Source organism: Leuciscus leuciscus (assembly GCF_965113295.1).
Source record: "Leuciscus leuciscus genome assembly, chromosome: 22".
Classification (NCBI taxonomy): Eukaryota; Metazoa; Chordata; class Actinopteri; order Cypriniformes; family Leuciscidae; genus Leuciscus; species Leuciscus leuciscus.
In genome coordinates this window covers 25924353-25936871 of record NC_138746.1, presented here as the reverse complement: position 1 = coordinate 25936871, position 12519 = coordinate 25924353, and the positions used below count along the sequence as shown (strand labels likewise).

Here is a 12519-nt window from a genome sequence, read left to right as displayed (position 1 = left end):
GTGTTTATGAAAGAAGTCTTTTATGCTCACCAAGACTGCATTTCTTTGAACAAAAATACAGTAAAAACAGCAATATTTTCAAATATTGTTATAAAAAATATTGTTTTCTATTCTAATATATTTAAAAATGTAATTTATTCCTATGATGGCAAAACCGAATTTTCCACAGCCATTTCTCAAGTCTTTACTTCATTGTAATATGCTGATTTGGTGATCTAGAAACATATTTTATAAAAGTTATTTATAAAAGTTACATTTATAAAAGCAATATAAAAGTCTTTAGCGCCACTTTTGATCACTTCAATATGCCCTTTATGCTGAATAAAAGTATTAATTTCTCTCAAACAAAAAATCCAACCCCAGACTTTTAAACAGTGGTGTTATATAATGAGAGCTTTCATGAGATTTACCCATCATCAGCATGTCTTTCTCTGTAGGTGGAACTAACAGGGCACAGCATCTTTGATTTCACTCACCCCTGTGACCATGAAGAGATCCGCGAGAACCTCAGCCTCAAAGCCGGTATGTCACTTTTCTTTATTCAGCCTCACTAGTTTCAAATCCTGCTGTATGTACAGTATGTTTTTCATGACCCTGTTTGTTCCAAAGTTTGATTAAACCATTCAAATATGAGGAAAATATTCTATATTTTTTAAAATATTCTAAACATGATTGAAGATCAAAACACTTAACTTGGTTAAGGTATTATTATTACAAAATTATTTGGCAAAAAAGGCAAACTACAGCTCCGGGTTTTCTTTTACTATACAAAAACATTGACAACAACATAATGAGTTATTAATATTTTGTTGGTTCTTTCTTATTTTTGCATGCGTTTATAATTTCTTTGTATGACAGCCTGACCAAAAATTATGCCTGCACTATTTGGCATGTTTCATTGCGTTATCACAAATATAACAATTGACTACAAGAGCAACTACGCAATATCAGCCAGTCAAATAGAAGAAGATAAATGGAGTGATATGGAGAAGTCCGCCTATATACAGCCCCTGACAAAAAATCTGTTTAATTTCTGTGATGTTTTCATGGAAAAATCTGCATGGTAAAATGTGTTACTCGAAACTAGAAACATGATCAGTTTAGCCAAAATAGTTCTTCAATGAACAGATGCAGATGAGTAGAACTTTTGAGAGAGACGGAGATGGCAGAAATGTACATTGACTACATGTATGTAAGTTTTTAGAATTTTCTGATTTTCTTTTCACTCGGTGAGAAGACCATGTTCAGTTGAGCAGTGTCGTTTTCCTTTAAGATACTATTATAGTTTTTATTAATAGTTTGAATTAGTTTTTTATTTTTTGTATATTTTTCGTTTAGGTGATTTTTTTTGTTTGTTTTTGTTTTGTTGTGTGTTTTAGTTTTTTAGTGTCTACAGTTTTATTCATTTTTTATTTCATTTTTAGTGATTTTGTGTGTGTGTGTGTGTGTGTGTATGTGTATATGTATATTTTTCCCAGTTAACATTGATTTTATTTCAAGTAACAATTTTTTTTAAATTTTTTTTTTAGCTTTAGTACCCCTGCTGTTGAGTCCATTTCACATTTTTTTTACATTTTACTGAACCAAGTTTATTGATACATTTATTCCTTTTGAATGGACTTTGGTGCAGATCGCTGGTACTGGAAAACCGCATTCACACCAACCAAACAGACCAAACTCTAAATTACCAACCAAAAGCTCTAGTGTGAAAGCATCCAACATTTCAGAGCAAAGTTTAGCATGACCTCTGCATGTAACATCTACTTCACACGCTTTCTTATGGGCTTTTCTCCTTTACGCGTAAAACCACTTTAGTTCAAATCATCTTAGAGGAAGAGGAGCTGGAGCGAGTTGAACATATGTGCCTCTCAAGAAACTTTATTATCGCTTCTATAAACAGACTTTCAGAAATACAAAAACAAGTATGTAAAGGCCTAATGTAAAGAAAACACATAGCTTCATAGAAGAGGATTAGCTATGTGAAGAAAAAACAATCATTCCTTCAAAAAACAGACCCACAACCCCTTCCCCTTTTATTCTGTGTATCCTTTATTTGACCTCCACACTTTCATACCCCTCTCTGCATGCTACTTTCAACATCTCTCCTCTGTGTTAAGGTCAAGTTTCATTGTGCTTTTTCAGGTGTTTGCCACCTTCACTATGATGAAACTTTGCAGCATGTCGCTCCTTCTCGTTTGAGTTGTTGGTCGAGCTGTTGAAAATGTCATGTGGTCGTGTGTGGTTAAACCAAGACCCTCTTTTTCAGCAGCTGCTGATGAATGATTGACCAGCGGTGGAACTCTGACCTCATGGTGTCTCTGACTTTGTCGTTAAGGCTGAACTCATGGGCTTTGAAATATCTAGATATTTCAATGGATAATAGATCTTTTTTATAGATATGTAAAGGGATGGTTCACCCAAAACTGAAAATCAATCATCATTTACTCCCCCTTATGTCATTCCAAACCTGTATGACTTTCTCTCCTCTGTGGAACACAGTGTTTCTTGGGGTTAGTTTATCTTTTTTTATTTTGTATTGTGTTATTTACATCAGTTCCAAACCCATAAGACTTTGGTTAATCCTCGAAACACAAATTAAGATATTTTAAAGGGGTCATCGGATGCCCATTTTCCACAAGTTGGTATGAGTCTTTAGAGTCTTCATGTAAAGTTTGTTACATACTTGTTACTGTTTGACACAAGACACAAAGTGCTGCCTTGGCAGACAGTATACAAATGGCTGAGGGGGAGATATGCTAATACGGGACAGTCTGTCAGCGGTTGTGGGCGGAGCATGTGCATATGACATCATATTGCTCATGCTGTGTGGGTGTCATTTTTGGGAACAAAATTGTGACCAAAAACCTCCCCATTTGTAAAACTGGTATACAAATGAAGTAATTAAAGTTTTTTTTTTAAATGCTGAAAGTTTTATGTGATGGGTAGGGTTACTTTAAGGGGATAGAATATACAGTTTGTACAGTATAAAAACCATTACGTCTGTGGAATGTCCACATTTAGAAAGCTAAGTAAACGTCTGTGTGTGTTAATCTGCAGGCATGGGAAAGAAAGGCAAGGAGCTGAACACTGAGAGGGATTTCTTCATGAGAATGAAATGCACAGTCACGAATCGCGGGCGTACAGTCAACCTCAAGTCAGCCGGCTGGAAGGTGAATAACTTCTCTTTTAGGACAAGCGCTGACATGGAGTCAGGCTTTTTGTAACACATAAAGATAATGTTTGTTCTTGCAGGTCCTGCACTGCACAGGGCACCTGAAGGTGTGTAACAGCTGTCCCACACGAGTGCTCTGTGGTTTTAAAGAGCCGCCGCTCACCTGTGTGGTCATGATGTGCGAGCCCATTGCCCATCCATCAAACATCGACACACCACTAGACAGCAAGGCTTTTCTGAGCCGCCACAGCATGGACATGAAGTTTACTTACTGTGATGACAGGTAACTCCCCTCTCCAAACACACAAACCTGCATTCTTGGAGTACATGTGCAGTTTGAGTAAATTGTATTATCATTTGACACTGGAGTCACTCATTAAAGGGATACTTCAGGATTTAGCATTAAGCTTTGTATTAGTAGAAAACCTGTAGTATTTTCGAATTACCGTGCTTTCCACCCTCATATCCCCCTGAGAGGAGAGATTTATGTATTTTTTGTCTGGAAAAAATCCTCCGATGACGCAAAAATCTTCATTTTGCGTCATCAGAGGATTTTCTGGCCAGAGGCTAAAGACTACAGCCAGTAGGAGAGGCTGTTCCGCATGTGTTCAACCCACCCATAGAGGGTGGGATCTCACTCACAGAATGTACACACAGTGTCAGCCGTCTTTCTTTGGAAGCTAAAATAGCAGGCTCTTGTTCTGTGGAGAAAGCTGAGTAGTAGGAGAAAGCTGAGTAGTAGGTATTACCATCCTCTTTTTCCCGGACATGTCCGGCCGTCCAAAATGTCCGCGTTTCGGCTTTTGCTTTCTGCAGTCACCATTCATTGTTTACATGCACAGCTTTTGTTTCAATCTAACTGAATTCATTCCGATTGGTGAATCTGAATGTAGTGTTTACATGAACGCTAAACAAGTGATCGGTTGATGTGCGTTTTAACATTGCTAAGAAAATTCCCGCTCCTCGGAGACCGATGCGTCTCAGTAATGACGCCACCGGCCTCGCGCCGTTCTCCCGCGCACCTCAGTCTCGTCCTGCTCGCCACAGTAAACATAATGAATGGCGACTGTAGAACGCAAAAGCCGAATCCCGGACATTTTGAGCGATCTCGAAATCCCCGGCAAACTCGTCACGGAGACTCACTAGTAGCTAATCCTTGTTGTTTTCAACTGCGCTCTGTAACCGGTAGGCGTGGCTTGGGAGTGGCCTCCTAGGGCAGCGAAGCAAGTGCATTCTGGGAGTTGTTGTCTTTCATCCACATAAGCCAAAAATACATTTTCTGGCTTTTCTCAGTCTAGAAAGCTCCAAATTCAAAAATTTCTTCACATTTCTTCTACATAAATGACCTATTTTAAATACACATTCATCTTTCCAGAGGTGAAGTATCCCTTTAATGCTAAACATAAACACATTGGGCGATCTGAGCGTATGGTCTAAAGCGCAGGGCACAAGTGCACTTAGGGCGTGTCCGAATCCACTTTTGCTAGTTTAACGACAGGAAAATTTGTTTTTTGTTGGTCAATGGCACAGTCTATTTCAGTTGCCTCAAAATAACAACGCGCCAACAATGCGTCTGAACACACCTCGTTTTCAGACCAGCACACCCACGGGCGAAGAAATGGGCGCAAATGCATTTGCTATTTAAACAACGTGGCGCAGGACGTGAAACCGATAACTGCGTCGGACTGAAACTAGCAAAAAACACTTCCGTCGCGCCTGGCGCTGCATTGCACTTGCGAGCCTGGCGCTGCATTGTACAGGGTGTATGATAGGGTCAAATTCCTGTTAATGACTTCAATTAAATTTTACTTCAACTTAAGCTTAAACTTTATTTCAGTTAGTTGCCAAGGTATAGATAAAAGTACATGAGCCAAAATATAATTGTCACCATCTGCAGCAGGACAAATATGTAACTTGTAATATGTAAATGGAAACAAAGCGAAACCCTTAATTGGCCATGTTAAATGCGGTTGACACTCCAAGCCCGAGCATGTCGTCGTGGAAATGTTTGACTTTCAGTAGCATCACTGAACATTACAGGCATTGTTTACACCGTTACATTTCATCCTGACTCTTCTGACAATTAACTCACTTCCCTACACAGTACACGCATAGTTCAAAGTGTTTTCCGTCATGTTTTCTGTGATTAATGCCCCGCCAAATAATCACAACGCCAGACCACAACGCTAAACCTGCTTCCCTGCTGATGAAGTTAACAGAGAGAGGCATTAAGAGATCTTACAAATTGGTGCCAAAAATATAGTGCCATGTAATTGGCCTGCATACATGTTGGATAATGGACTGTTTGTCTGCAAAGCTTACATAAGGGAATGGAAAAAAAACTGGAAAAACAGCATTTTATTAAAGACCAGATTTGACATGTATAATGGACGTAATGATTGGTTAAATGTTGAAAAGTTCTTAGAAGAGCTCTGACTTATGTCACCTTCAGAATAAGAGAAAAGTAGAGTAATTTCACTTACTCAGCCACATATCCAGTGGTAATTATGGTCATTATTATGATGTCAGCGCACACAAATTTAGAGAAGATTGGTCTGAAACATGGTTATTTCATTTTTGGAGCACAGCATCTAGGGAAAGAGGAGTCCAAGGCCTTCATTAAACAACCTAGTTGTTGCATTTCAAAATAGCTTTTAAACTGTTTTTCCCATTTTTCTCATAAATAATGGGAAAAAAACCCACCTGTTTTTGTGTAGGTGTCTGTGTGTCTGTCTGTGTGTCTGTCTGTGTGTCTGTCTGTGTGTCTGTCTGTGTGTCTGTCTGTGTGTCTGTCTGTGTGTCTGTCTGTGTGTCTGTCTGTGTGTCTGTCTGTGTGTCTGTCTGTGTCTGTCTGTGTGTCTGTCTGTGTGTCTGTCTGTGTGTCTGTCTGTGTGTCTGTCTGTCTGTCTGTCTGTGTGTGTCTGTCTGTGTGTCTGTCTGTGTGTCTGTCTGTGTGTCTATTTGTGTGTGTCTGTGTGTCTGTCCCTGTATCCGTGTGTCTCCGTGTGTGTGTGCGTCTCTTTTGCCTCATCAGCTCAGAGGTGGTTAGTTCAATGACAGGAGAATAGAGGGCTCTTTAATGAACAGAAGCCTGCAGACACACTCATGCATACAGAGTCAGTGACCTGCAGCTGTCTGGCATTATGTAACTTCAGTACAAGGATCAGCTTAATACACCAAACGCACACTTTCATAACCAAATAATACCCGTCACATTCATTACACACAATCACACATTGCCTTGTGCTCTTGATTAAAGAGTAAAAATGACTTTAACCATGAAGAGGAAAATGTTATGTAAAAATAATTATAACAAAATTGGAAGAAATGAATGAGCCATTAATTTTTTATTTTTAATAACTAATAAATTATTATTATTACAAAATAATAAAATATAAAAGTGTTATTTCAAGGTAGCACTTTTTTCATGAATGAAACGTGTGGTTGTGTGTGTTTATTATCGGCAATAAGTGTGACTTATCAAACAATTGCCAGAGCTATTGATTTTATTAACAATAAATATATGTATTATATTAATAATTAGTACATTCATAAAGATGTTAGTACAGAGCAAATTTTTCCTTCACCAGGTCTAATTTAATTGGTCAAGTGTAAAGTTTTTTTCTCCATATACAGTTCTGTCATATGCATAGTATCCTTTAATATAAGGATATATTAAATATTTCATATATATGTGATTTCTCATTAATTGTAATTATTCACCCTCAGTAAACACTAGGTCTCTGAAAACTCAGCCAAACAAATCACATGAAATGGATCATTATTAAATTGGCTTAAAACATACTAATCTTGTTCTGATCAAAGAAAATAACTGAGAGCTTTAGACCAATTGTGTGTGTGTGTTAATGTCTGTGTTAATATTAGTTGCCTCTCACTTTTCCAGAGTTACTGAGTTGATGGGTTACAGCCCTGAAGATCTTCTCGGTCGATCTGCATATGACTTCTACCACGCCCTGGACTCCGACAACGTCACCAAAAGCCACCAGAACCGTATGTGTCATTCATTTTCCCCCTTCAGCACTTAGCTTCTGTTAGACTGTAAAACTACAAACTTTTTTTCACTAGTTCACACTTTCAAGTAGGTGTTATTGGGATATAATCGAACACATTTAAGAAAAGAAAATCACGTGCACATGTTTGATTTTATGACTGCTTCAAAACACAAACACTCCTAACATTGCCTTGCCATTGCGTGCATCAAACAATGCCATGTGAGCGAACCGGGGAAGAGGATTAGAGAGTGTGGTTAGAAAGCAAGAGCTTCTAAGAAAGAGCAGCGGATCAGGTCAGCACAGGTGGCGAGGTTTGCATTCCCAAGGTTTACTGTTTCAACCCTTTAACACAGAACAAGTCAGCATTAAACCACTCTGTGTGTAACTGCAATCTGATATCTGAAACTTCACAGCAACATGTCTATACAGTATATGTACAGTACTTACACATATGCAGACACATGCAAGTACACATTTGCAATCTCTATATCGCTCCTGAATGCATAAAGCTATTGACCTCTTTTCCCCAGTGGTTTCATAATACTCTGAATCCCATTCATTGTCCATTGTATAATTATACATTTGTTGAAAAACTATTTATTCAGAATACCATGCATAAAATGTCCCTACTACATGACAGATATCACTGAAATATGTGAGATATCATATCTGTCTCTGTGTCCTAGACTCTCTAAAAAGAAAAAAGAGGGAGGCAGCCCACACTTTTTAGTTTTGTACATTCATAAAATATTTAGTTTAAAGAAATGTATACTTTATTCAGCAAGAATACATTAAATTGATCAAAAGTGACAGTAAAGACATTCATAGACATTGTGTAGCCCCGACTCTTTTCAGCGCTGCGTTCGTTGTGTTCTGTCTTCCAGCTTGTATTTCCACAACATGAAGGTAAGATCTTACGGATTTATGAATGAACTGTTTGTTTTGAAATCTTCCCGGTCTGCTGACATTTGACATCCGCTTCAAACATGACAATGCTCATGATAACTTTCATTAACTCTACAATAAGTAAATTCTCTTCGACACCTATGCCATAAATATAATGAGCTACCCCATAAACAGAAGTTCAAACACAACATTCTAAAGATGGCTGCTCACTTATTTCTCTGGCGCATATGGTCAATAGATTTCTATTCTAAAAGCTGTTCTTTTGAACTTTCTATTTTATCACAGTTTCCACAAAAATATTAATCGGCACAAAGATTCTGTCATGAAACTCTGGTTGCCAAATGCTGATAGGTCCTAAACTCAATCTCCTTGCAATCACATTAATTGTTTCCTGCTGTATCAGCAGCCAATGAGCTTGCTGTTCAACTTTCAGAAACCCTCCACCTTCCCCAGCTCCACCTGTATAGATCGTTCTGAGTGGGTCGCGGAGTGTGCAGTCAAATAAACAACGTCATCAACAAAAAAAACTTAATTCTAAATGTTTTTCTAATGCAAGACTTTTATTTTGAAAGACTTGCGTGAAAGCGGTTGACACTTCTGTCAGATAGCCTGAGAAAAACGCGTTGTACTGATTCAGTAGCTGCTGTCAGATGAGATGTTGTCAGAGAATATGTCAGTGTCATTATTCTAACGTTATTTTCATAGCTTTTTACAGAAAACTTGCTCACTTCAGAAAAAGTAACTTTCCTGTCCAATCAGCTGTTATAGTACACTAGTAGCGCACACACTTCAATTGCATGCATAAATGCGGCAGCGTGCGCTGTATATCACTTCACTATATACAGTATAAAATGCAAAAACAACTACGAACATGCATCGTCGTAGTTATGCTGTCATTTAGAAAGTCACGAAATAACAATACCAATAAATCACGTTACTGGTACGCCATGTGTTAGCTGAGAAGGATTTGCATGCAGGAGTGATGTTCATTGTATTCATCAGCAGCAGTTTCCGTGTTTCATTAACAGTTAATTTTGGTATTGTGTTCACCATGGGCATCTGTTGTTTCCATAACTCCAAAATGGCACTTTATTTTCACTTTGGGTTATTTTGTAAATTTTTAAATGACTATGGTGGCTCATACCAACTTACTAACATTGCATTAACAAAAACTAGTTTGGAATTGCTATTGCTATAGTCTTACCTTATAGACCTACTGTTTATTCATGAGTAGTATTACTCATATTCTCACAATTGATGTGCATGTTAAGTCAAGGGGGACGGTACTTTAAAAAAAAAACAAATTTATTTAAATAGGCCTATACATTTCTAAAAAGTGGGTCGCCGCTTGATGACCATGGGAACGTGTGGGTCCCATGGCCAAACCAGTTGAGAACCACTGCTTTATTGTACAGCAGCAGCATGTCTTACTTGCTCACATCAGTGTGTCATGTATGTATTGGCAGTAGCAAGTCCTGTACTTGCTCGAAATAATCAACAGCAGCAGCGTAGACCTATTCCACCAAGACCAAACATTTTAATATTGTCATATCCATTACCATGCCAAACACTCAGAGTTGTCATGACCGAAATATGTATGTATGCATGTATGTACTGTTTGTATATATATATATATATATATATATATATATATATATATATATATACATATATATATATATGAAGAGTTCAGATGCAAAAGCCTCTAAATGCCATCTGAAATTTTCTTATAGAATCATCATTTTTATCAAGCTTGTATATTTAAATTCAATAATTTCACTTAAATGGCAATGAAGATTACCTATTAATTGTCATTTAAGTGAAATTACTGAACTTAAATACACAAGCTTGATAAAAATTATCATTCTATAAGAAAATTTCAGATGGCATTTAGAGGCTTTTGCATCTGAACTCTTCATATATATATATATATATACATATATATATATATATATATATATATATATATATATATATATATATATATATATATATATATTATATTATATTATATTATATTATATTATATTAATCTCATCATCATAATACATACAACATATACATCAGCCACAGTTACTCATCTCTTGTCTTTTTACCATCAACCTGCTGCCTGCACCTAATTGCCTTTTAAGCTTTCATTTATCTCTCTCTCTCTTGCTAAGCAGAGGTGAAACCTAATATCTGTTGACGTTCACAAACAGACTGTCCGCACACAGCAAACAACGAGATATATACCCCCACCCACCCCCCGAATCAAATTGCATTTCAGACAAATTGCATTTCGCATACATGTTTGAGTTATGAATACGATTCAAAAGAGCCTTATTGGATTGGCTCTATTAAGGATGACCGTAGCAGCCATTAGGACATCTTGAACCCCATTAGGAGTGACAGAGGAGATAAGAACACAGCAGTAGGCAGCTACGGTACTCCTCAGCCTGGCCAGGTGTCCCAGATTGCTCCATAATCAGATGCTGGATGTGGAGTGGCTTCTGTCCACCGTGACGTTAACATGTAATTAGAGTCTTTTCAAAGTGTGTAGAGGAGAAAAAAAGTGTTGATCTGGATTAGGCTTGTTGAGAGGAAGAGAGTGGGGCTGCCTCGTGACTGTGAGTTTCAATCCACCACTTATTTGTCTCTTTCTTTTCTCACCAGAGCTCATTTTCATCACTTGAACTTTCTAAGAGCTTCTATCATTTATCAAACAACTAGAAAAAAACAACCATTCCCACACATGAAGACACAGTCTTACGAATTGTATACTTTTCAGAAAGGAAATGCATATACATTTTGAAGTGCTCTTCATACAGGGTGACGGTTCTGGATTTTCTGTTACTCTCTCCCATTCACTTTTGAGAGAAATTTTGCTCTGATTTCGTCGTCATAAAATTTGCCTCTGGTAGCATCTACATTTTGCCTGTAAAAACAAAGAATGACTATCCAAAAATTATTAAAATGAAGAGTTAAAAAATGTTGTAAATAAGTAAAAATATGTAAAATAAGTCTCTGTGTATGTGAAGTTTTAGCTCAAAATACCCCACAGATAATTTTTCATAGCATGTTAACTCTTTCCCCACCAGCGTTTATAATAAAAAATAAAGAAAAAAGAAAAAGTTGCCAGCCACCGCCAGCGTTTTTGATCATTTTCACAAAATGTTCATAGCCCTCAGAATATTTTTGTTTTTATAAATATCTGAACATGCAACACTTTAATCTGGGTAAATTTCATACAAAAAAAACATGAGAAAATCAAGTAAAAAAAAAAAATCAGATTCAGAAAGCTCATCAAAACACAGATGGAGTAGACTGAGTACATCAACTCCCCTAATGCTTGCACAGTCCTAAAGCTCATCCTGGGTCGACATTTCATTCAGTAACATTTTGATTTAAATGCGGTTTACTGTTTCTTTTACGTATACATATGAGATCGCCTGTTTCTGCATCTTCTTCGCATGCATTTTGATCAGGAGATTCAGTGCTCTTTAAGAAGATACGTCATAGCGCCACTAGCGTATAACAGTGAAAACACGGAAAGCCTTTTCTCACGAATGGTGGATGGTTTCCCCGTCAATGGCGGGGAACGGCAAATTCCACCGTTTATGTGCGTGTCCCTTTAAATGCAAATGAGCTAGTGTTCCCGGTCCCCTTTCACGAAGAGGGCGGAGCCTCAATACCTCATTCTCTGGCATACCGGCAACAACAAAACAGGACAATCTCACACACTGAAAATTGTAGAAACTCTCAGTAGCTGTGTTCAGCCTTATATGTTCAGTCATCTGACTGTACTGTGCATAATAATTGCGTGTTTATAAATTACGCAGACGGTGAGCATGGCGAGATAAAAATAATGACAGCTCTGGTCTGCCTTCATGTGCTGTCTGAAATGCCATAATTCTCACTTCTGAAATCGTGATTATGAGCTTGTTGCATTAACACAGAAAACAGTTATTTTGAATTGTAATAATATTTCACGAAATTACTGTTTTTACTGTATTTTTGATCAAATAAATGCAGCCTTGGTGAGTTAAGAGACTTCTTTCAAAAACATTTGAAAACAATCGTACTGATGCTTACATTTTGAACGGTAGTGTACAATTATTTTTCCTATTTTTTTTAACTATATAAAGGTTATTTATCTAACAATAAAGATTTTTAAACAATATGCATGATAATACATTAAAGTTATTGTAGCTTTCCTGTAGCTCAAACAGTAGAGCGTTGGCGCTTGCAAGGCAAAGGTCATGGGTACCATGTATACCTTGAAATGCAATGTAAGTCGCTTTGGATAAAAGCGTCTGCCAAATGCACAAATGTAAATTTAGTGGGGCCGTACTTGTTGACTCAAGGACACTTGCCTCTTCTTAGAACCTACAGTACATCTTTTTATGTGACTTCCTCTCCAACCGCGCGTATGTAGTCGCAAGGCTT

General features: G+C 37.4%; 1 protein-coding gene and 1 long non-coding RNA gene across 2 annotated transcripts in view; one reads left to right on the top strand and one right to left on the bottom strand.

Moving 5' to 3' along the window:
- Positions 1 to 12519, bottom strand: part of LOC309487047 — a 188968-nt gene that overhangs the window by 115184 nt on the left and 61265 nt on the right. The gene's annotated exons all lie outside the window — the stretch shown is intronic.
- The window catches only part of epas1b (endothelial PAS domain protein 1b), a 47390-nt gene that overhangs the window by 26149 nt on the left and 8722 nt on the right, over positions 1 to 12519 (top strand). Inside the window, exons 4-7 of the mRNA XM_082154456.1 lie at positions 438 to 522; positions 3058 to 3170; positions 3253 to 3455; positions 7077 to 7183. Of these exons, the coding sequence (XP_082010582.1) occupies positions 438 to 522; positions 3058 to 3170; positions 3253 to 3455; positions 7077 to 7183 (508 nt within the window). The remainder of the gene's footprint in view (positions 1 to 437; positions 523 to 3057; positions 3171 to 3252; positions 3456 to 7076; positions 7184 to 12519) is intronic.